This window comes from Sturnus vulgaris, chromosome 1 (genome assembly GCF_052056855.1).
Source record: "Sturnus vulgaris isolate bStuVul1 chromosome 1, bStuVul1.hap1, whole genome shotgun sequence".
Taxonomy (NCBI): Eukaryota; Metazoa; Chordata; class Aves; order Passeriformes; family Sturnidae; genus Sturnus; species Sturnus vulgaris.
In genome coordinates this window covers 144855635-144881424 of record NC_142243.1, presented here as the reverse complement: position 1 = coordinate 144881424, position 25790 = coordinate 144855635, and the positions used below count along the sequence as shown (strand labels likewise).

Below are 25790 nucleotides of genomic sequence, written 5' to 3'. Positions count from 1 at the left end.
TATAAAATATGAAAATAAATAGCACTGAATGTAAAACTATAGTACACATGAATATATAAAACAGATACATAAAATGTTACATATACATGAACCATTACAAGTATAATATAAATACATATACAGAATACCTTTAGAAAGCATTCCATAATATATTTTTTTATGTAGTGTTCTCTCTATAGAGCCAATATGTAACATATTTATTCTGTTTGTTTTCACAAGGTTCTAAATTGAGGGCTCTTAAAAGAGAGAGGAGAAATCCTGTTTCTGCCTTCCCTAGTACTTCTTTCTCTTTTCATCTGCTGCTGCAGATCGAACTGAACTGTGCTGCAGAGCTGCCGAGTGATCCTCATTAAAAGGATGATGGTATTTTCAGTGACATAGATCTGCCTGGCTTAAGCCCCTTGGCAGGGCAGGATTTCGATTCGGTACGTTTCTATAAAGACAACTTTGCAATACATGTTACATATTACACTAATATATACTACTATATAGTACAATATTGAAACACGTAAATACCTAAAGCAAATCTATAAGCCTATGAAAACATGCCCGCATAAATATTTCTATTTTGTACCAATAACTCGAATATGGGGGCCGAGTTTGGCACTGAGATACACACAACACGTTATTTTTACGTTTGTCTGTATTCTGCACTCGACGCCCGCTACACACAACGCTGACAGCGCGGAGCTGCCACGCATGCGCGGGGCTCGGCCGCGCGCTCAGCCGGGCACGCGCAGGGCCACTGGCCACGCCCCCTCAGCCCAGCGGGCGGGGCCTGCCCCGATAAACACGGCCACGTGCAGGGGGGCGGGGCCGGGCCGCGCTTCCGGCAACACGCGCCCTCCGCCGCCACATAAATAGCGCGGAGCGCGCCCGCAGCCACCGCATCGCTCCCGCCACCGCTACGGGTACTGCTCTGATCTGCACCGCTCCGCTCCGGGTGCTGCCCTGATCTGCGCCGCGTCGTTCCGGGTACTGCCCTGGTCTGTCCTGCACCGCTCCCGTCGCCGCCGTCCCTCCCGGTGTTGGTCCCGCTCCGTGCCGTCGCCATGCCGTTCCTGGGGCAGGACTGGCGCTCCCCTGGGCAGAGCTGGGTGAAGACGGCCGACGGCTGGACGCGCTTCCTGGACGAGAAGAGCGGCGGCTTCGTGGGCGACATCAGCAGGTACCGGCGGCGGCGCGGTCCGGCCCCGCTGCCGGGCGGTGGCCGCCAGGGGGCGCGATGCTGGGGCGGGGGGGGCTGTGGGAGCGGACGGGGCCCCTCGCCCCGGACCGGCTGCCGGGACGCTCCGGTGTCGGCGGAGCGGCGTCGTTGTCTGGGTGACTCCAGCCCTGCCGGCAGAAGGGCTTGGCGGCTCCTCCGGGTCTAAAGGAAGCTCTGAGCGGGGTTCACTCAGCCCTCGGCAGGCTCCCCACATCCCGATGGAGGCTGTTCATGCCCAGGCGGCCAGACCGTCCTTACGGCTGTGGAGTGTGGCGAAAAATCGAGGAAAAGATGAAACATTCACCTGCCCCACCGCCAGAGGTCTGTGCCCCCGGGGAGCATCGCCAGGCGTCTCCTGGGAACCCTGGAGGTGGCTGCCCACCCTCCCCTTCCAAATACAACCTTGCTTGGGGCTTCCCGGTCTCGGGCTGGGAAAGATGATGTGTCTGAAGCCATAAATCCTCCCCGGGTCATGAGTAATGTACCTTACGTGCTGCTTGACTAATCTGGCTGCAAAACATCAACAAACCCCCAAGATGGTGCGGGCAGGAAGCTTTGCAACGCGTGGGTGTCGTAGGAGCTAGATCGCTCCTGTCAAAGCCAAACTTTTCTCACAGAGCTGCATCTTCTCCTCAGCAGTGTGCCGCCAGGGTTGGGGTTGCTGCCACCAGGCTTAGGGATGGGTCAGGAATACCCATAACAAAGGGACTTGGAGTAAGAAGGGATTTGCTGTGAGCCACCGATGATGTTATTGTGCAAGGAGGCTTATGTAGCAGGTATCTCATGCTCTCTTTAATGTAAGCTGTAAATAAAAATCAAGTTTAAGTTTGTAACTTGAAAATAGGTAGAAAAATGTCTGGCTGGCGGTAGTGTGTTGGGAATACTGAGTTTAGCATGGGTTTATACATCACTTTTACCATTTAAAAGCGAGGAGGTGACATATTGACCCTGGTCTGAGGTCCTTGCAGTGCAAGGTCCAGGTGCCCAACTGTTGAACCTGTCAAGATGCCCTGGAGAAGTGTGTGGAAACCTGGCAGTACATAAACAGGGAAATAATCTGCCTCCCATGCTGGATTTGTCCACTGCTGCTGTTATGGTGGTTTCAGATTACAGAGTCATTCAGTAGGAAGTCAACAGGCAAGGGTGTGCTGTTGACATGTGAGATTTAAAGCAGATCCATCTTGTGCTCTTGGACTCAGATTCTGCCACTGCATGGGGTGTGTTAACCTGACCCCCTGTTGATTTTGTGCGACCATGATAAAACACAAACTTGGATATTCCAAAACAGCTTCTTCCTTGCTGCCGTATTCTGTTCTTAGGTTTTGGTCCTCCCAGCAGGAAGCAGCATGGATGGGATACATGAGCAGCTGAGATGTTCTGCTCTCAGGTTTAGGTGGTTCTGAGCAAGCTGCAGCTGGCAGAAGTGTCTGGTTCCCCAAATTGTTGTTTCTGTGAATATTGTTCACCTTCAATGCTGCTGCTCTTCCCCTTCTGCAGTATTGTGGTGGAACCCACAGCAGTGGTGCCCTCTCCACAGCTCGGATGCCCTGCAAGGGGGATGTGGCATAAGAGGGGGGAGCTGAGGGTCATGGTGTTCTGAAATTGAGAGATTTCTTCCACCTCTGGGGCCATGTGCAGGTGCCGAACCAGAACACCCATCTAGATCATGGCAGAGGGAATCTGGGTTCCTCCTTGGGCTGAAACGCTGACTCGGTTATTTGACTTTTGTATATGCTGGTGGTGTGGCCATGCAGACAGCCAGTGAACAGGGGAAACAAGAAGTCTTGTCCCACAGGTTTCATTCCTTTGCAGGAGACTGTGCTGAATAGCTGTGAGAGGTGTGTTTGGTGTGGTGCTCATGTTTGGGTTTTGTTTGAGGCTGAGCAGTGTAAACACATGGCCTGTACAGGAAGCCTCCTGGCTGTGTAAGGGTCCTCATGACTGTCTCAGAGGAAGCTTGCCCAGGGCTGCAAGCAGCAGTAGCATGTTTTGGCACCTGTCAGGTCTCCAAAGCTGTCTGAGCCACAGCAGCTGAGAGGTGCAGTGAGATGCCTGGGACTCTTCTTTGAGTTTAGGCCTGCAGATAGCCATGCTTCATCCCTTGCCGTGGGGACAGCTCTGTTTTGTTCTCCTGGATGCATGGCCTGTCTTCTCCCTGGCACCTGTGAGGCACCCTGCAGCTCTGGGCAGCAGGCTGTGTGCTGGGCCTCTGCTCAGAGCTGCTGGTGCTGCTGCCCTTCCCTGCCACCCCCAGGCATCTTTGCAGCCGTGCTGTGGCTGCCCAGGGGCTTCTCAGTTTCGACTTGTGGCTTGGATCTACTGATTTGCAGGTCTGCAGAATGTGAGTATGTTGATGCACAGCCTCTTTATAGCTAGCCTTTCATTATAAGGGGTTATAGCTCCCTTCACTAATAATACAGTTACAGCAGAGCTCCAACAGAAACAGGCAATGGGTAGTCTTGGACAAGAGATCCTGACTTAACTTGTGTAGTTACTACTATGCAGGGTCTGAAAAACCGTCACATAAGTCTGAACCTCAGCTAAGCTTTTCCAGTAAACTTGAAATAGTATTTTGTGGGAACTCTTTGTTAATAAATATTTTGAGTACATATATGTCTTCAGGGATGTCTAAATGTCCTTCTGTAGCAGTCTGACTCAGAGCAATCCACTACCTATGCGAGGAGGATATGGTGTTAATTAAGGATAGAAATAGGTTAAAGAGTGGAAAAGAACATTGGTCAGCAGTGTCCCAGCACTAACTGTGTAATCTGTGTTATCTGTTCCTGTCATGGGTATCTTGGCTAGCCCAGAATTGAGGCACCAGAGGTTCCTTTAAAAATATCATTACTGTGTGCAGACTAGGGGCAGCCTGCAAGGAAGCAGCTTTGGAGGCCACAATAAAAACCTATGAATTTTTTCTCCTTACAGGAAAGAGTGTTCAACAGAATGCAGAAATAAACAGAATCCTTGTTTTGTGTCATTCACAGCTTTTGTAAAAAGGATGATCACAACAAAGAGAATCTCTTCAACAGCATAAACTATGATGTTGCTGCCAAGAAGAGAAAAAAAGATCTGCTAAATAACAAAGCCAAGACTCAATGTAAGAAATTTTTTTTTACTTTTTAAATAAAAGTTGCTGCAGAAGAATGGAAAATGCTTAATATCTATGTTTTTTGCACAGTGCATGAAGAGCCTTCTAGAGTCTTGAAGGGCTTTGTGCCTGTTTTGACCTAAGTAGAGAACTTGGATACAGTTTAACATGAAGATTTATGCCCGTTAGTAATCCCTGTTCTGAGGAGTTGTGCTTGTTGTGTTCAGATTTTTGTCATTTGTTTGTCAGGAGGGTAATTTTTTCCTATGGTACATTCAAATGAACCAGTTCCAGTATTTTCCCCCGTAGACTTCCTTGTGCACAACAGGCTAAATTTATTCTTCCTTCCATATGCATGTTGAGCACTAATCTACGTTACTGGAGGCTACAAGCCTGAATATAAGCTTTGATCCTATCTCTGTGTTCGGAGTGCATGAAAAATGAAATAAGATTTCAGCTCACTCAAAACAATAGAAGGCTTGAAATCTTTCTGTGCGTGCAGTGAGCAGCCAGGGTCTCAGATGGGGCCCTGGGGGAGGGCCCAGGGGAGCCTGCGGGGACAGTGAGGTCTGCATTGGGCTGATTGCAATGTAGGTACTGGAGTGCCATGTGAAGGCTACAAATGTAAACATACCCAGACGAAACGAGTTACAATTCCCACACTGCTGTTAACTCATTGTGCATCCCCCAGGATTTTCGAAGCTGTTGCCAAAAGTTGGCCCCTCAGTGTATTCAGATCTCTGAACAAACAAATGTTACCATGACAGTTTTTGGCTGGATTCTGCTGTGACCTGTCATTAAAAGGGGCTTGATGCAGGGTCAGCATGCCTGTAAATGAAACTGGGTGTCCTTGGACTTGCAGTACCAGGCAGGCGTACATTCCATAGCTTCAGCTCATTAATTTACAGGTTGCTCTAGGAGCTCAATATTTTCTTTATGGAAAGGAATCCAGCAGGGTGGGGAGGAGAATTTATTTTATGCTAACAGTTAAATTGCCAGTGTGTGGTGGAAGTAGGGTCAAAAGCCCATGTGAAAATGGAGTGAGGGAAGGACTGAGTGGCAGAACTGCTTATAGTACAGGCTCTTCTGCAAAACAGAGTTAGCAGTGTGTGTTGGGTATTGGGAAGTTTATTTTGGGGAATGGCTGAGACAACTCACATTCTGATGGAAGGGAGGGGCAATTAGAAATAGGAAAATTTTGGTCCCACATAGCTTTTTCTTTTTTAGCAAGTTAGCTGCAAGCATAAGCATGCTCCTCTGAGCCTGACCTCACTGCTAAATGCTCTCTTACATGCCTGGTGTCTCATGACATTTTTGCTCAACTTCAAATTTGACATACAATCCCAAGCCTGTAACCAGGGTAATAAATAGTTAATAAAATCAATAACAACAAAACCTGGCTGTCAGCCACGCTTACTGTCTGGGACAAAAGAAGAGGAGGTGCTATGGTATACCTATGGCTAATAGATTAAACATTTACAAGTCTTGAGCTGTGTCAATGAAACAGAAGCCTCTTCTGAGGCTTAGGGCTACAGTCTCAAATGAAGCTGTATAGAAACAAAGAAGCTCAGCAAGATGCTAGATTTGTTTTCAAGTGTGGTGGTGTAGACAAAATAATTTATACTAAAAGACAGTGAATGTTATGAGCAGAACAGAGATACAGCCCTCTGAGGTGGAAGATTAACTGAGTGAAATGTCTTTGTTCAAACAGATTTCCACCAGGAGAAGTGGATCTATGTTCACAAGGGAAGCACAAAAGAGGTGAGTGCCTCTGTAGGTTGTCCTCTTTTCTACTGATTTTTACAAGCAGTAGAAGATCCTTTGCTGATTTAAATCAGCAGAAGCTCTTAAGAGATAAGTGGAAGATCTGGCTTGTGGTTGGAATTTCAGTAATGATTTTAAGCCCCATCAGGGATCCAGCGCTTGATGTACAAGGCTTTGTACATGTGTTTAAAATATTACTTGTTTGCTTCCCTCATTTAAAAAAAACAGCCATTTGCAGGCCAAGCCATAATACTGTTCTTGGCTTTCACCCAGTACAGTCCTAACATGGAAAATCATTGGAATTTATCACAAGGGCTTGCTTGCACTCATGAAGAGAAGTGGCTGTACAAGACTGCTCTGGACTCACACTATATATTGAACCCTAGGAATGTGTGGCTCATTCTCACACGTAAATTCATGGGCCATGAGCAGAGCATGGGTCTCCCTTGGGAAACTACCATAATCTGCATTTGGCCATGCCCACTCTTGATGTCAGTAAGTGGAGCTCAGCAGGAGCCAGGCCTGCCTGCACTGGCTATGAGCTTGCTCCCATGGTTTGTACCCATCAGCTTGCTAAATCAAGTTGCTCTGCCTGGAGCTGTCTGGACTCAAGTCTGCCAAAACATGACCCAGAGAGTTTTTTCTTTTCAGCGCCATGGTTACTGCACCTTGGGAGAAGCCTTCAACCGACTTGACTTCTCCAGTGCTATACTGGATTCCAGGCGATTCAACTACGTCGTGAGGGTGAGTCAAAGTCCAGGGTTTATTTTGATGGGATGGTGATGGAGGCTCTGAACTGAGCACCAGTTGGATAATGGGAAGCACTGGCGAAGAGATGTCTGAGCATGCAAGTGGGAGTGTTAAGCTTTTCTGCATGAAGTAATTCATGGAAGTTTTGTGTGTGGATAGATGCCCAAATCTTGTCTTTAGTTTACTAAAATGGAAAGGAAGGAAAACAATTATAACATGGAAGATGAGCTGTCCTTAACCTAGCATTCCTACTACTTTTCAATTGTGTAATTTACTTTTGAAACCCAGAAAGCCTGGCTTCTAACTCCTGAGTTTTCAGTTCAGCTTCTGAAAAAGAACATGGGGTCTCTGAAGATGCCACAGGGCAGTGGAGACCTCTTTGCTCTGAAAGCTCCAGTCTGAGGTCTGTGGACTTTGTCATTGAGGCGATAAAGGAGAGACTAAGAGGAGCTGAGCATTTTGGGAATGAGAGGATGGGCTGAACATCTTGGTGGCACTGATCTTAACTTCTCTGTTAAGGATCACAGTTGCTCTTAATCCATTGTGACTGGCAGTGGTTTCAGTGGGTGAAACACTTGTTTAGTCCTGACAACACTAGTTAATAAAGAAGTCATCAGCTTCAAGTTTCCCATCAGCTCTGGCTTTACACAATAGGTCAGGGCTTCCCTTTTGGCTTGGGGTGGCCAAGGAGGTGGCCACCAATGGTTGGGGGACCTACTGTCCTGAGGGTTGTGGATACTTGTATGTTTACCTGCATGTGATCTGCAAATTGATCTTGAATTTTAGAATTCTTACCAAGATTTGGAATTCAATAAGGTTTTAAAAAAAGTTATTTACTTGAGGCTGTTTATGAATAGCTCCTTTTCATGTCTTGTGAGCAGCTGATCACTGAGGCAACAGCTATTCAGGTGTTAGGTTCTGGAGCAAACAGCAGTGGTATTGCTTTCCCTTTGGGTCAAGTGTCTTGAAAAGTGTCTAAAGAAGACATCTGAGCAGGTTCACCTTAACTTATTCATCTAGTTTGTCTAGGTAACTAGTCACCTGTGGAAACCTCTGTCACCCTGGGAAGGGTTCAGGCATTGGGGGTGATGAGCCTCTGGCTGTGTAGGAAGGGCAATCACTTGGATGTGCCACTACTGGAGTGGTGGCAGGGAGTGGGGATTCTGTGGGAGGCAAAGCAGCATCCAGGTCATGTAACTCGGCCTGTCTTAGCTCTGCTAATCTTGGGACAACTTGTTTTCCTGCTTGTGTGATCACCAGTGTTGAGGTAGCCAACCTGATATTGGAGAGAGATATATATATACACACAGCCATGTCATCTTCAGAGGGATTACTGAGAAGGAACAGTTCATGCCAAGGCCATAAATCTTTAGTCAAATATAAAGAAGGCATGTAAAATAAAATTTCTTTAGTGCTGCAGATATCCATTTGGCAGACTTTCTTATGACAGTGAAGAACTCCAAAGACCTCTGCTAAGCATGGCCTCAGGTCATGCTGTGCCACATGATGGGCTTCTGCTGCTTGACCCAATGTCCTAGATGTCTTGTATGGGAGTGCAATGGTTGAACAGAAGTCTCACTAAAATTTTTCATGAACAAACTTAAATTTCAGTGAAGTCAGAGTGATCTGGTAAGGAAGCTGACCTTTTCTCTTTCTTGTGAGTATTTCATACACAGCACATCGGGGATGCTTTTATCAAAAACAACAGTTTTGAAGGCTATGGAAGCTGACATGTGTCCTTGTTTCTACAAATTATCTCTCCTGAGCTTTTAAGAGTAGCTTTCCCCCAGTAGTTTTACAGATACAATATACTATTGAGAAGTATTAAGTTTTCTAATTGAGGTTGACTTGTGGTTTGGCAGTTTAACGACAATTTTAAAACCTGGTACCATGGATCAAATTGTAAAATTGACTTCTTGAAATGGAAGGCTTGTATCACCCAAGTCTCCAGTGAATACTAGTTCATAAAATGCCTTATATGCCAGATTTACTCATTAAAAGCTCTGCCTAGATGTGGATCATGTTTATCACATTTTGCAAGTCTCAGACCTCTTAGAGCATACAGATGGGCCATCTCTCACATGGAAAAGGCCTTGAATATTGGCAGGCAAAACATTTTTCCCTATCTTCTTTCTCCTCTTTCTCTATAGTTCCCTTCCTTGCTCAGGTTATCTGATATTGATGTATGCTACCTAATTCATCAAGCAAATGCTTTTCAAGGAGGGGAGTTTACAATTGGAGGCTGGGAAAGAATATGATGTCTGTAGGGGGAGAAAGGAGAGAAACGGCTTCAGGTTTGAGGTTCTGCTGGCTTACACCCAGGCTTGCCCTATAGAGACATAAGCTGCATCACTTGCTGGTAGCAAAATGGGCTTTCAGGCTTAACATGAACTTACCTTTCTGGATTTCTCTGAACTTAAGTGAACAGTGCATAAGTGTCTTTGGTGCTTGTTTTCTTGTCACAGAAGTTTCTGCATTAGATACACCCAAACTAAGTTATTGGACTTTCTAATGGTGCACAGATAAAATGAGCACTGCCTTCAAGTGGGGTGGAGATATGAGCTGCAGGAAGCTTAGCAGGTATTTTTCATGGGCAAATACCTTCAGCTGGAGCCAGTGAGTCCATGTAAATGAAGCAGAAGAAATTTCCCTCTAACATAAGACTTACCTTGATGGTCTGCTGGTACAGCTCTGGAAGAGCCAAGTTATAGGTATTGGTGCCATGACTTGGTCTTTGCTGATCCTTGAAATTAGTGCATCTGCTTACATGTTACAGAACAATCAGTGTTCCCTTTTCAGGGCTGATAAGGAAGTGTGTGATTGACCCAGAGGACCCAAACTGTTCTTGGTCTGAAGCAACCCTGGTTTCTCTGTTCTTAGAGATTTAATGAAAAGACTGGAAGCATTCTGTAAGCATAATTAATAGGAGCAGAGACAAAGGTGCCTGCAGCCCAGAAGCTGGTTTTCCTTCAGGATCACTGTGTTCAGATGGCAGGTTTTGCAGGCTGCTTCTTCAGAAAGAGATTTCTCATGTGATGGTTGTGTAGTCTTTAGGGAAGGTGATGTTTCTGATCATAAAAGCTTAGGTCAGGTTAAGCTGCCTGGGCACAACTCTTCTAAAATAACATGATCTAGGTTGTGTGCAGCCTTTTATAGTAGTCTTTTAAATTTGCTTTGTAAGTTTTAATAGAGGTTAGCTCCAGGAGTCTTGGATTTATGATGTCCTGAAAGAATATCAGCTGGATGCTGTCTTATGGAGATCTGTCAGCACCTGCACTGTAAATCATTGTAACTTGCCTTGCTCTTGCTCCACCTGTCAGCTGACTGCCAGTGTGCTATTTCAGCCACTGAAAGTGAAGGGCTGTGAGAGCAAGGTGGGGCTGGAGGAGGAATTTTTCATTTTTCCTAAGTAGTCCAGATGTGATGAGTCACATGCCCAATCATCAGGACTTTACTGATCCCCACACAGTGCAGTCAGCTGTCTTTTGAGGTATTCAGTGGGGAATTTACACTTCAGTCGTTTAAGATTTGTGATTTTAATCACTCCAGAGCATTTCCCTTTTTGAGTCAAGGTTGTACTCTCCTGCTCAGCACAGCAGGACTGCTGAGGATTTTTTGGCTCTATGTGCTGTAAGCCCCAGCAGTGGTTATTTGGGGTATGGATTGCTTGCACACCCCTGGGTTGAATCAAGACTGTGGCCAAAGTGCCATCTGGCTGTAGCGGGTCTAAGCAATGCTGCACACAGTAGTCATGGGTGCACAGCAGTGCTTTCATGGCCCTGAGACACGGGCCCTACTTCCCTGCCACATGGCACTGTTTTGTTTGCTATTTTTTATCTTGTGCTTATGGGAGGAGAAGGATCTGCTCAGCTGCTGAAGCTCAGCGACTTTGTTGTGCTGCCTGCTCTGGAGGGGTGGCAGGAGCCCCACCACACTCAGGGGAAGTAAGCAGGTTACTGCCCTGCTGTAGAAGATGCTGCCTCCTGCAGCTTTGCAGAGGCTCTGGGATAGCTCACTGCATTTCTTTTCTCTATAGTTCTGGCATACCTCTGATAGCAAATGAAATAGAGAAGTTTTTTTTGGTTTTTTTTTTTTGAGTGGAGCTACCAGGTCACTCTCCTCAACTTCTGAGGAGCTGGAAGAGTGAATTTGGATCTAATGCCCTGTTTTCCAGAGGTGTTTGACTTCCCAGCTCCAGTTAAAATCGGCTGGAATGCAATTACTTAGTGTATTTGAAAAGCAGACCTTTTAAAATTGCTCTTAACCTTTCCCTGTGCACTCTCTCCTACCATCTGTCCCTTTCAGTTGAGCGTGGGCTGGACTTAATGCAGCCACATCATAATACAAGCTTGCAGCTCTCCAGTCTTTTTACCCTACTCAGCATTAATCTGAATTCATCGGTCTGCTTCAGTCTGTATTATGCAAGTGACATTGCTTTATTTTTTTATTTATTTTTTATACTGCTGTAGACCCCAATTTGGCAATCTATTAACTGAGACCATACTTGTGGCCTGTGCCAACACTAAAAGACCCTCAATGCACTGGAGCATGTGGGGCAAAGATGAACTGTACTGCTTACCTGATTTTTGTGTATTATATGAGAAGGGCACAGAAGAATAAAATCTTGTAATTTGGAGGACTAGCTAGTCGCTTCAGTCAGCGGTCCCTGGGGAGCAGAGTAGCCCTAGAAGTATTCACAACATAGTTTTCATATGGAATTTCATCCTGTGTTTATTGCTGTAGGAGAAGGGAGGTGACACATGATATCTGAGCTGGTTCACTGAACATAAATTGAACCTTGATAAACACAGGGCAAATTTGAAGCTGTTCCTTCAGCTAAACTAATTTTGTACCAATTTAGTGTTCTTCAAGGAACTGAGAATTTTATCTTTATTCTTCTAAAAGAACAGTCCTGGTATCCAACTCCTCTGGTATTACATTATATGATGCTTATTACTGCATGTATTTTGGTGTTTTTAGTAATGGGCACAATATTGCTAACACCCGGCCTGGATAAAGCTGTCTCTGTGCCAGTTCCACAACAGTGCACAGACAAGCTGATCTGGGTGCATGTGTGGCCAGTGTACAGATGGAGTCTGGCAAATTGATCACTATAATCAAATGTCTGAAGGGTAACAGAGTATTACAGACTACTCTGGGACATTGATTGGGTTTTTTTCCTACTTATTTATCCAATATTTCAAAAAATTAAGAAAAGGCCTTTTATAAGCTTTTCAAATATTTTGCAAGCTGCCTTGTTTTTAGGAGTATTTAGTTGTTGTGGTCTCATTTAGCTGATACAGCCAGAAAATCCACTGATGCTTGAGTACCAACTATTACCTAACTCTCCCACATCTCCTGTTTCCTCCAAACAAGCCAAGAAAACAAGCAGCCTGCCCTTGACAGGAGTTAGTATAGGTCTTTTTTTCATCTTGTTGGTTTTTTTTTTTTTTTTTGGTCATGTGAGGTGCAAGATATTAATAGAATGTAAACTCAAAGCCATCTGATGGTGGTGTTGGCCTGGATATTAAACAGAAGAAGATATTGGTCACTTGAGGCGACTTTAGTGCTCTGAAGTGGCAGTCACATGCTGCTGCCCCAGATGAGCAGAGCAGGCTGCTGTAATACCTCCCCTCAGCTCCTGCTTCATGGCAAGCTGCCGGTGACTTTTTGGATACATTACTGTCATTCCTACAGCGGGGCAAACAGTTCAGCTCATGACTTATCAAGTGTAGTCAAAAGCCATCTTAATTACTTGACACAAGTAGTTGTACCTTCTCTGGACTCTCTGTGGTGTCAGCAATGGGATACTGGAGCTGCAGATGATAAAGGATTAATAAGCTGGTCATGCGGCAATGTGTTGATTGATTTGTAACATAAAAGGTTTTTCCTTTCCTTTCTAAATTAAAACAGAAGGCTACGTACATCCAAAACAAATGGACTGACACGTGGGCAGTCTGTGCATTTATATAATGTTGGGGGAAGGGAGAAAGGCTTGTAAGATCACAGGCCACATATTCTGCAGAGCATGTTCCATAGGAAATTTCCCCAGCTTTTCTTGTGGCACGGAGGTGGGGAAGAGAAAGCATCCTTCCCTGTGGGAAGTGCTTCCTTTAACAACTGCAGCCCAAATTCACTGTTTAGCTTGCTCAAGAGTCAGGAGGTTAGTGATGGGAAGTAAATTCTAATTGAAAGTAAAAGCAAGATTTTCATTAGGGGAGGTTGACAGGTAAACAGGGCAGACAGGGGGAGGTGGTTTGCTATTGTGGTTGTTGGAGCTGAACAGGGGAGGAAACTTTGGGAGAGAAGGGGTTTGTTGTGGGGAGAATTTTTGTTCTTGCTACAGTAGTTAACCTTTCTGTTGTGGTGACAGTGCTCTGACAAAACCCATGCAACCCAGGAGTTGACGTAAATTGTGGAGTCTGATTCTCATTAATGATCTGTCAATAATATCCCTATCCAAACAGGCATTTGCTCGTGTTCCCTTATGACACTCTTGTTTATGCCCCAGTGAAAGATGGTGACGTTCTCTATTCCCTTGGTGTGAATAGTGACTGTCAGTCCAAGCACCACTGTGGTTTCTCTGCATCTCTGAACCATGAAATCAAGTTCCCTCTCCCCCCACACTGAAGATAGTTAAAACACCTTTCTTTCCCCCTACCTTTTTTGATGTGAGTTTAATTATTTTGCCTCTGCTCTCCTTCCCCTTTGCATTACTTTGCTCTGTTGTTCTGTCTCCTTTTTATTTTCAAGCAGCAAACAAGTCTCTGGACTGTTTTGCTGTGTCATGTGACTAGGAGTTAAGATTAGAAAGGTATCTCTGTGCTCTAAGGCTTGTAACTTCTATTTTTACCCACAGCTGTTGGAGCTGATAGCAAAGTCTCAGCTGACGTCACTGAGTGGCATTGCCCAGAAAAACTACATGAACATTTTGGAAAAAGTGGTTCAGAAAGGTAAGAAACGGAAACGGTGAGGGGGAGTCTGATTTAATCTGATGAACTTTGGTGAACCACATCCTTGAGAATAGTCAGGCAATGCAAAATGGGTGAGGAGGGGCACCACTGCTTATTTCTGTAGTGCAGTTCTGTTTTCTTTTCCCTCAATGAAGGACCTGGGGGGAAGGGAAGAAGTGTCTGTAGTCTGGTAGGTATCTGAGAGGTGACTTCTCCTTTGCCAGCTTTCCTCACTACCACCCCTTCTGCATCCTACTGAGTTCTATTTCTGACTGCAGAAGATGTGACTGCTCCTGCCCTGAGCCAGGCATATCTGCAGTCTCTGCTGCCGCCTTGTTGGCAGTGTGCTGTACCTGCTGCTCCCACTGCTCTGGAGGGGTGTCTTCACCTGTTCAGGGGAATGAATTGTGGTTGAGATGTGGCACTTCCTTCATGGCTATTTAGCTGTCCCTGAAGCCTGGGCATTGACAGCAGACATAATGAGAAATGCACATTAGCTGGGGTAGATGAGGAAGAGGTGCACATAGATAACTTCTTGCATGGTATCAGAGGGGAAAACTGGCTGGTTGCCAGTGGCTGGAAATGGGAAGTGCTGCAGATCTCATCTGCTTATCCTGGGAGGCTCTCTTTCCATCTGCTGTCTAACCTGCTGTGACTGGCTAATGTTTAAGTGCTTTCCTCTAAAAAGAAAAGCACAGGCTGGCTCTCTTGGCCTGTGAAATTAAAGCAAGTAACTTGACTTGCCTGAGAAGCATGTAGATTCAGAGAAGGATTTTGACAATTCCCATTTTTAACCTTTCCTGTTCTTTCAAAGTCCTTGAAGATCAGCAGAACATCAGGCTAATACGGGAATTGCTGCAGACCCTCTACACATCCCTCTGCACGTTAGTTCAACGGGTCGGCAAGTCTGTCCTGGTTGGAAACATCAACATGTGGGTGCACAGGATGGAGAGTATTCTCCACTGGCAGCAACAACTGAACAACATTCAGATCACCAGGGTAAGCACAAATCATGAAAGCTAAAAATACTGTCTCCATCGTGAAACCTTTTTGTGTTAATGGCTCTCATTTATTTGGGTGACTGCTTCCCACTCTACTCCCAGTAGAAGCACAGACTGGAAGGACTGGAGTTGCCAAAATAACTGGATACATTCCTAGCATTTTTTGACTCCCTTACTTCAAACTCAATGTACATAACCCAGGATTATGCTCGAGGTTACTGGTCACAGACTGGCTTGACTCCATTACGGCTGTGCTGTATGAACACAGCTGGGCAGAAAACAATCTCCCCTTCTTCAGTCCTCAGAGGCCAGGCCTCAGTGTGAAAAGTCAACTCGAGCTTTCTCAAATTGAGTAATTGTCTTCAAAACTCATCTATCAGACACTTGAGGTGTTTAGAGTTGTTTAATCTATAAATTAAATGCAAATTTTCAAAGAGTTGCATAACTTCATGCTTCCTGACTGAAAATACCAAGGATTCTTCCAGCAGTCTGGAGCTACCTGTTCCAGCTGGATGAGTCCTGCTTTCACAACATCTGTTTTTTTCAATAGCATCTGTGGGGATGGGAAGGATGTGTTAGATGATAAATTTCTAAACTGGCTTTACATGGGAATCAAATCTGAACTTGTTCCATTTCACACAATCACAGCAGGTTTGTGATTTGTTTGATGTTAAAAGCCTGGAGGTCATCTCGTCAAACCCCTCTGCTCATGGAAGGATACCAACAATAAGTTGCCAAGGACTTTATATACACTTTTTTTTTGTATCTCAAATGGATACTTCACTGAAATGCTAAAGCTTTCCCCTCATGCTGGTATCTGTTGGTGTTTCCCCTGTAGTCTTGAAGAACTCTGCCTATTCAGACGAAAGTGCACCAAAACATTGTTTGTGAAAGGAACCACCTTTTACGCATACTTGTGTAGGTTTGCAGATACTTCTTCTAAAGTAAATAAAATAGATGTAGAATATTTTTTTTGCAAAAAAAATTCATACCACTGAAGATAACTTTAGTTCAAGCTGGAACAAAACCAGATGAAATCAGAGAAAGGAAGAAGCTCAGCTCTGTGCAGCCAATTACTTATGAGCTTGTGGTATTTCTAAAGGGGAAAATGTCTTGCAGCACCCAAGACCTAAATAATTAAAAAAAACAACAAAACCAAGCAAACAACCTTGCAAAGTGTTGTATGTGCTACAGCTGCTTCTAAAGAACAACTTCTGTCCAGAAAATGACAGCATCCTGATCTGTTCTGGTCTAGTCTGTGTTCTTTCTCCAAAAAAATAATGCTTGAAAAGTTCTGGAAGAGTACTGAGGGAAAAGTAGTAGCAGATAAGCTTTTGGCCTGATCCAGAAAACCTGTACAGATTTTGAGTCACAAGTTTTTCAGAAAAAAAGATAAAAGTGTGAGCTTTGGGCTTTTTTTTTTCTTTTTTTTTTTTTTTTTGACCCAAGAGTCTGAGCTTACTCTTGCCTGTTGTGCCCTTGCAAAGCTTATATGTAGACAAAGTACAGAAGAATGCAAAATTTGCTCTTCCCAAAAAAGGAAGAGCAGTGGGACATGATCCAGGGATCTAGTGCATTTGTCCTAGCCCAAAAAATGCCCCAGGCTGTCATGGAAAGGAATGTCCTCTGGATACTGTGGAGACAGTTCACTCCTTCTGGAGCCACTGTGGGGGGTGGTGATGCAGAAATGGATGTTTTGGTTGAGAAGCTCTGGTCCTTGCAGGTACCAGGCAGTGTCACTGCTCTGGGCAGGCTGGCACTGAGGTGCTGGAGGGAAGGCAAGAGCTGCTGCTGTGCAGACTTACTTATTGTTTCTCTGGAGTCTTCCATGCTGTGGGATGGCTGGAGATGGGGCCACATGATTAAAAGCAGCCTCATTCAGTGTTCCCCTGCTGCTGGTGGGCTGTGTGCTGCTTGTTTGAAACAGTTAATAGCTCTGCCAAAGATGAGGCGGGTGCTGTGACTCTGCAACTTAAAATAGCAGCATCTCTGTGCAGGGTGAAGGATGGACTTGGCACTTCTGTCTAACATTGTTTCTTTGTTGGAGCCCAATCCCAGAAGCTGCTGCTTGCCTTAATAAGGCTGGGGCTGGTTTTGAAGCTGCAGCTGGAGTCCAGGTTGTGGTCCTTGCTGATGCCTTGCTCCTGCATATACCTCGGATTTCCCTTGAGTGCAGGACATGCAGATCTACTGTGGTCAGTTTGTCCTGGAGCAGTACCCTATGTGGACGTGTAAAACAATCCTGGACCCTGTGGAGGCTAAGCAAAGGTGGATGGTGGTGCCTTTTATCTCATTAGGCTAGGATCTGCTTTTGTGTGGCTGAACAGCCTGGAAAACCAGGGCTGCAGCCTGTTGGGAAAGGGCAGATCCTTCAAGTGTTCCCAGAGGAAAAGCTAGCCCTGCCAGCAGTGACCTGGGAACCCATGCTGTGGGTACTTGCCACATTGCTGTGGTTGCAGCAAGATCCTGTGATGACATAAGTTAAAACACATGTCAGAAGAGCATGAGATTCCCAGCAGTGTGTTTAACCAGAGCTGAACTTGAGAAGTAATGCCCATCTGCCTCATGGTGGAGAGAACTGGATGGGCAATAGCTGATACCATGATACAGCCAATGTCCTGCTTAGTGAAGGCTGATGGTGATACTTCAGGGAGCAGAGTCTCATGAGTATGGCAGTGGGGTGGACAAAAAGGAGAGGAGGAGGCTTGGACTGCAACTCTAATTATTGTACTGCAGATACATGTCCTCTTCCTTGAGGTTGTCCCAAACTCTTTGGGACAGAAGGTCAAACATTTCTATGTAAAAATGTCTCCTTTATTTAGAAGAGGGAACTGCTGCTTTGTTCTCTGTGTGAAGAAGTTTTAAACAAGTAGTAGCTGTGCTGTAAGCTAGGATTTCTTTCATTTTCAACTTCCTGGGAACTCAAATTTGTTTCTCTCTTCCAGCCTGCCTTTAAAGGAACCACTTTCACCGACCTGCCCTTGTGTTTACAACTGAACATCATGCAGCGACTGAGCGATGGGAGGGACCTGGTTAGCCTGGGTCAGGTGGCTCCTGACCTCCAAGTGCTCAGTGAAGACCGGCTGCTGTGGAAGAAACTGTGCCAGTACCACTTCACAGACAGACAGGTATGAGGAGAGGTGCAAACTTCCATCAGTTCTTGGTCTATTCCCCCCCAGAAAGAGTCTGCCCTGCGTGTTCTCTTACTTGGCTGTCTCTTGGATCTGCAAGCTGATAATATAGGCTGGCATGAGAATGGCTGTGAAGATGATTTATATAGAGGGGTTTACATACCACAGCAATGATTCCTGAAATAGAAGCTTGAGGAATTAATCATACCCTGAACTTCAATCCTAATCCAGGTGGGAACAACTGCATGACTTGCAGTTGCTCCTTGCCCCACGTGTGCAGGGAAAATGTGCAGGCAAGCTCCAGCAATCACCCTGATGTCCTAGGGACTGACACCCTTGCAGAGAATCTTTGTGGGTATGGTCTATGAGCTGTACTCTCTTGCCCTTGACAGCAAGAAATCCCCTCTGAGCTGTTCTGTGAGTGATGAGATGGTATGTGGATCTGCTTCTGCCCACTTTGTACCTGTGTAAACATCTCTAGCAGACTGGTAATCATCTGGGATCATCTAAACTTAAAAGCAAACAAACAAAAATCCCTCTTTGTTTATGGGTGAATGTCTGGGGTGTTTATACTAGACCTCTCCACTTCAGGAACCATGTGCCAGATTTCTCTGCTGACTTGGCTTTATTTAATTACTCTGAATCTGGTTTTGGAAGTGACTCTGGAGGAGTTATTTCTATTATTAAGTAAAATTCACATCCAGCCTTTGCAACTAACGAACCCTAAAAGAGAGATGAGTGTCTCCCAAGCTAATACAATAAATCATTGACACTCAGAGAAAAATACCTCAACACTTACAACTGTTAAATGCAACTCTACTTGCTGTGCTGCCAGCCAGAAACAGTGGTCAAAGTAGTATGAAATAGCTCCCAGGGTTTCAGGCTTCCTATGGTGAAGCTGACAAAGTGGGAATAGGGCCTTATAATAGTATTGATTGAGGCTGTTCCCATCAGGAAAATACATATAGCTTTTTCAGCTATAAGTAGAAAGGAAGAGCTTCTTAGCTCAAAGAAGCTCAGAAGTCCTCAAAGTAAGAGCTTTCTCGGTGTTGCAGGGGAACTGTTAGGGCACTGGCAAGGTTGATATGTAAAGGAGAGAACATCTTGAGCTGAACAGAATAAACTGCTTTTTTGAGCTGCTATAATTGTATGTATCTTTTCTTTAAGATTCGCAAACGACTGATCTTATCTGATAAAGGACAACTGGATTGGAAAAAGATGTACTTCAAGCTCATAAGGTGTTACCCACGGAAGGAGCAGTATGGTGATACACTGCAACTGTGCAGGCACTGCCACATCCTTTCCTGGAAGGTATGAGGTGCTGCTGGGACAGACTTCATTGGGGCAGGAGCCATGGGGCATCCAGTGCTTCCTCTCATTGCAGCTGGCTTAAGGTGTTGCAGTTTGCCTGTATAGACTAGGGATTTCCTACATCTTAATTCTCCCTCAGTTAAGACCCTTTCTTCTTTGTGCTTCAGAGATCCCACCTTCATCTTGAACATGAGTAGTGTCTACTGGGGCCAGACAGTTGGAAGATGGGCATGTTTTAGGGCTGCCTGCAAGAAATCATTTTAGCACTGCCAGCAGCTTCCTTTACCCATTATGTGGAAGTGGAGGTCTTGGCAATGGGATTAGCTGGAAGGAAAGCTGATGGCTGTAAAACAGCTCAGGATAAAAATCTGCTGACTACTGTGGTGATATGCAAGCCATGTCTCTGGAGTTAAACTCCAGTAGCTGATGGTAGGCTCTAGCCTCTCTTCCCTCAGAAGAGGGGAGAAGAATTAATTGGATCTTTGCTACTTCTTTTTTCGTTAACTTCCCCCTAAGATAGTAAGCCCAGTTCTGAGCTGTCTATTATTCTGGGCTCTGCTCTACCTGTTTGCACATGGGATGCCTAGCAGAGGGGCAGTGCTAAGTTGGCTGATGCTTTGTCACCCTTTCTGCAGCCTCTCTAAATAGAATTGTTTTCTCTTTTCCCAGGGTACTGATCACCCCTGCACAGCCAACAACCCAGAGACTTGCTCCACCTCTCTTTCACCGCAAGAGTTTATCAACTTGTTCAGGTTCTGAACTTGGGTCAGTGCAGCTTATGCAATTCCTACAGGACACTTCGTCACAGAGCTTGGACAGTCTATTTGTAAATAGTGTAAATATTAATGTTTGTTTGAAGCTCCTGAGTCAAGGAACAAGAGGATCTCAGATGAAAGGTGAAGTTGCTCACTGACATGCAGCACTTAAGGAATACAGACTTCCATAGGACTGGTGTATAAATACAGCATGTTGTACAGAGTCCCTTTTTTATCATCAGAGTACAAGATACAGGGCAAAAAAAACCCCTTTATTTTTTGGTTTTAGAAGTTAAAAATGAATTTGCCCCGCATCCGTTTGAGAACTCTTTTGATTTGTTTCTAATAGAGAGAAAGCAATATGAGGCTAGGACTGTTGAACTGTTCCTCCATCTGGTTTTATTTAGCATACATATTTATAAGTATGACATTTTAGAAATATTTATGAAAAATACCCCTGTGACAAGTTTAATAATACTTTTGTGCTTTTAAAAGGACACATTCTGAAATACTTAGGATAGAACTCTAGCCTGCTTGCGAGACAGAATCGCAACATACCACTTTCTACCTCTAATAGATTGAGTACCTTTCAAACAAAAATCCAGTGTACAATGTGAACTTTTGTATTTTGTACAATGATTTAAAGGGAAATGTTTGTGATAGTAAGCATCTTTTCTTGTATTAATGCTTACCTCTTTACATTAGTTTTCTTGCTCTACTCAGTGCTTGAATGCCTAGATGATAGGCACCATATGAATACCTAAGACTTTACTCCATCCTCTTAATTTGTTGGCTTTATGAAAGACTATGCAAACGTGAAAAGAAGACAAAAGGATGAGCATTATCTATAAGGGAGGAAGTTCTATGATAGGGAAACAAAGGACTGGATTTAATCTCACAAGGTAAATTCTTATCTGCTTCATTAGATTTATTGCACTAGTTGAAATCCTAAGTGAGGTTAGAATCTGTTTTTAAGCCCATGTTTTCCAACATATACACTGCTCTGTATTCCCGCTGCTGTCAAGTGAATTCAGTCATCTTAGAGCTGGTAAAATATAGGGAAAACTGGGCCACTGAATCTCATTAAATGATGCGGTTTTTATTTACTGGAAGACTGGCAGCAAATGTTTAGTTTAGAGCCTGGAGCTTAGGGAGTGATTAGTATTTAGCAGTCAGGACTTGGGTAAGCAAGGGATTTCCAGCATACTGATATCTTAGGTTCTTTCTCCAAGACCCAAGGACCCTACTCCCTTCTGCTTCCAGTGCTGAGCTGCTTTATGGCATTTTCTGACCCTAACTCAGAGCTAAATTTTCAGTCCTGCAGAGTAAGTGGCCACTTCACTGTGGCTATGATCTGGCTCACTGTCTCCTCTGTTGCATGCAATGCTTCACTTTTCTCTACAGTGGAGCTTGAAGAATCCAGCTCATCCATAGCAATCTGAAAACCTGCAGTGGAAAGTTTTTGCTGTTTGCGAGTAGATTTCCTGTATAGCACTTTCTCTGTGTATGATGTAAGCAGGATACCTTGTAAGGGTAAATATTTAGTGGGTTGTGTGTGACTATGTACAAAAACTTTGAGGAAAAGGAGTACTCAGGACAATTCAGGAAGAACTACTTGAGTTAATTATTGTTAAATATGCTGTTCCTTTTTTTACATTTTTATAACTGACTTTGAACACTTTTCTGCAGCTGTTTGTATTTTAAAATGACAGCATTTGTGTTTTTGCAAACTAAATCACTTTGCATATTCTTGGAAGAGATGTGAAAAGGGAAAAAAAACTGCCTCTAGATGGAGCAGTGGGAAGAGAGGAGGAAAACAAGGAAAATGCTAAGAACTGCCCTTCTCTAGCCACCTAACAGCAAATCCCAAGTTTTTGCTCTTCTAGAGAGTTCTGTGAGGCTGTACCACGCTTAGCCATGGCCCAGAGCTTGTCACTCTCCAGAGATGAGGAGAAAACGCATGCAGGATAACAAGCTTTATCTTGGTGTTGATGCCCTATCCATCAGTTTGACTGCTAGTGGGAAGCATATGCCTCCTGATCATACTCATGTCACCTGAAAGTGATTTAAAAACTGCTACCTTGGAAAAATACACTTGTGCTTGTTTGGGGATGTTTATGAGTAAAGGAGGCCAGTTTCTGTTTTCTTTCCTGTGTTGATGGCAGTGGGTAGACAAGGCTGAAATCTGGCTTCCTGAGTGAGGACATTAAGGAATGAAACTTGCAAGTGAAGTGAGTGAAGCATTGCCACTGAGTTTGGAGAGTCCTGTAGCTCCTTTTTCCAGCAGTGAGAAGACCTGCCCCCCTTGGCATATTTTGTTTACAGCTCTGATTTGGGGTTGGTTTGTTTTGTAGTTTTGCCTCTGCCACCCATGGTGAGCCAACCTCTTGTGATGGGGAAGAAACAGTATTTTGGTATGAAATGTTGCAGCATTCTGCCTACTCTGCATCTGTGTTTAGCACTTATGCTCTGTGAGATTGTGACACTGAGTGAATTTTAAGCTCAGGTTTGAATCTGGCCTACTGCATTCCTTGCATAAGAAGATGGAAATTCTCAATGTTGAGCTGTGATTTGGGAATGTCTTTGCTCCAGCCGTTGCCTCTATCAACCCTTCACTGGCCTCTTCTACCCAGAGACCATGGGTCATACTGACAATGTGCAGACTTAATGTGCAACTGAGGCTCCTATTTATAAAACCTACTTCAATTACTGTGTATTTTATTTCTTAGCACTGTAAGGGTCAAAGTGCTGAAGATGATTTGTTATACACAGACACTTGTCTGTTGCTTGTGTGGGGTCTTGCTGTCAGTGTCCAACTAGCAACAAACCAAGTAACTACTGTACAGAACAAAACAGACTAAAAAAGAAACAGAAAAGCCTTATTCAGTTACTGCCTCAGTCATTACCCTCATGCTGCAGCAATTGTCGAAGATGGCCTTGGTCTCTTTGGGGCCCATTGTTTCTTGAGTGGCTGGTACATGGAGATGTTGCAGTAAATTCAATACTCTTGGTTTGTATTTAAAGCAAAATACTGTTGCATCCAAATACCCTACTCTTAACCATTTACAAACAAAGCAATCAGTATTTTAGCGATGCAAAGGCAGCAGCTTGGCCAAGGAGGGCAGAGTAACAAACTGACAGTGATATCAGGGCAGGGTAGTTTAAGGCTACTCTCAGGCCAAAAGGTCCTCTTTATTTTAAGACAATTATGGCAAAGCTGTTGTGAAGGAGAAAACAAACTTATATTTTGGAAATAGAATGTTCTTTTTCAAATGACACTTCATGTTCCAGTTGGTTGATGCATTTCCATTAGATAGGCATCATTTCTTATACTAGGAAAGGAGAGTTTTTCCTCTTTGGGGTTTTCTCTTGCCAGCATATCCAGAGAAATCTCATTGTCTTTAGAGGATGTATCAGAACATGGTGCTGTGAAGAGGAAAAATAGATCCATGCAAGGGAGGGAGAGATCCCAGAGGTCTCTTGTTTCAGCTTTCTAGAAGAGGCCAGTTTTTGATGTGATGGCTATTTCAAGAGGCACGATTTCAGCTGTACATACCTTAAACCTTTTATACTAACTATGGTATACTGAAGTTTGATCATAAAGCGTGTGTACCTCCTATGTTTTTTTGGCTTTTTTTTTAACTGTGGGAGTTTCTAGATCCTTTATGTGAAGTGATTAGGAAAATGTGTATTGCTCTGAAGAAATTGCTTTGTATGTAAACATTTAATTGCACCCTGCCACTTTTTGTATATGGGAATATATTTTCTATTATTTTTCCTTGTCCCAGGTTTTAAACTGTTTGTATTCCCATTTGTTTGACTTAAATTACTTTTGTGAAGCTGTCACCTTCTAGAACATACACAGGTACTAAACCAGCTTTTCTTACCCAGAAAATTCCTTGGCCTTTAGTTGCTGGAATTTCATTTAGAGCAGGAACATTTCAAATCCTATTGTGTAGCAAACAAATCAGATGTGCTTTTCACACTGATCTCCTGCTTGGTACAGCAAACCAGCCTTGTCTTCTGCGGTTGTCCTTACAGACATGTTGCACATCTTCCCTGTAGATCAGCACTTTGCCAGAAAGACATAGCTTTAAATTAAAATGCCCCTCTTTGTAGCTGGCCTATTTGCACAAGCACAGGCCCTGTGGAGCTGATGGCTGGTCAGGCTGGTGTAGACTCACTCCCTCCTTCAAGGTTTGGGGCTCTGGTGTTCTGCCTGTGCTGTTTTCTCAGCTTGTTGCTTGTAGTGATGCTGGTTCTAAGCTCTGAAGCTGTGGTCAAGCATTCACACAGCTATCAGTGTGTGGCTGCTGGGCTCTGAGTCTTTACCAGCTCCTAATTTCTATCCAGTGTCTTCCTCCAGTGATTTTATTGGTGGCAAATCAGCTTTACAGGATCTGGCCCTAGGAGAAGAAATCCATCTTGTCCTTGACACATGCAGTCTCAAGTATATAGATACTCTTGACACCAGAGGAATTCCCTCAACCAAGTGTTGCTGCTTCTCCTCGTGGGAGGGCAACTGAGGGTGGAATTTGCCTTTCTTTAGCCATCCTGTGCTTCACAGAATGCTAATATGTCAGCTACTAAGAGAACATTTTAATTTGAAATAGAAAATATGCTCATCTTTAGGAACTAATTTACAGTAATTATAAATACCTACTTATATATGGAAGAGTGTGTGTTCAGTTTTATTTTTCCTTGAAGTTGTAACTAGAGATTATATGAAGTGAAAGGCATCCCTTATATAAGACTTCAGTTTAATATTATTGTGTGGTTAAAATCCTTCCATTATAAATTTGCACACTTTTTTCCTCTTTCCTTGCATGTTCAACTGATTTTTACAGCTGTTCTGTGCAGACAGTATTTTTGTAAAACATTTTTGACACTGAATTGAAATAAATGTTCAAACAATGTGAACCACGGAGTTGGTTGTCTCATTGCTTCCAAGGTGGTGACCTTATCAGCCTTGAGCTTCTGATGACTGTAAGCAAAGACTCTTTTGCAGGAACATCCAGAACTTGGCTTGTTGTCACAGTAGAACATCCCAGATAGAGATATTGCTTCATCATATCTCAAAGGAAATGAGCCTTCTAACAGAAACTGTGCTCAGTGTGAGCTTGTGATCGTGAATCTGAACTTGCCCACAGCACAGGAGTGATTGCTGCCCCAAAAGAGATCACCAGTGCTCACATCTTATGGCTTACAAAATAATGGGGTTTTTTTCTAGTCATATTACCTGAGTGATTATTTTTGCATCTTTTTTTTGGGGGGTGGGGAATGATATTGGACCTTGTTAGTGTCAGGACTGCAAACAGTCTGACCCAGGTTCCTGCTCAGAGGGAACGTGAGCAGTCACTGAAGTGACTCCTAATAAATTGGGGAAAAGCAGTTGAGAAGGCAAATGAAATGTGCCTCTGGTTGGAACAGGAGATGTTATCATGGTAACACAGGATTACTGGCCTTATGAAAGCTATGCCAGCTATGGAAATAAGCACAAAATGCAGATGTTTTAGTTTCAATCTCACTTGCACTGTCATATAAGGTATGTTTGAGTGGTTTCCTAAGTCTCTGTAGTTATGCTGTCACTCGGATCTTCAGTTAGAGGATTGCACCCCCTAGACACAAGTCACTGGAAACAGGATGGGACAACATCACAAGAGGAAGCTGTTGTTAAGACATATTTCTTATTCAAACCTTGAAAATAGCAAGCTCTACTTAATTTAATAGACTAAATGTGCAAAGACTAAATCCTTTAAGGGGAATACTGGATCTTTTTAGGAGTATGTTGGGGCCCATTTTCATGTTTTTGCTGCTGTGACCTCCC

General features: G+C 44.0%; 1 protein-coding gene across 1 annotated transcript; it reads left to right on the top strand.

Annotated features, from left to right (window-relative positions):
• Nucleotides 1-837: 837 nt before the first annotated feature.
• On the top strand, nt 838-24883 carry FBXO32 (F-box protein 32). The gene is made up of 9 exons (XM_014870150.2): nt 838-1168; nt 4195-4307; nt 6010-6059; nt 6714-6806; nt 13672-13765; nt 14580-14764; nt 17712-17894; nt 19065-19208; nt 19878-24883. Exons 1-9 carry the CDS (start codon nt 1053-1055, stop codon nt 19965-19967), a joined length of 1068 nt encoding a protein of 355 aa, XP_014725636.1. The 5' UTR covers nt 838-1052; the 3' UTR covers nt 19968-24883.
• Nucleotides 24884-25790: the final 907 nt, after the last annotated feature.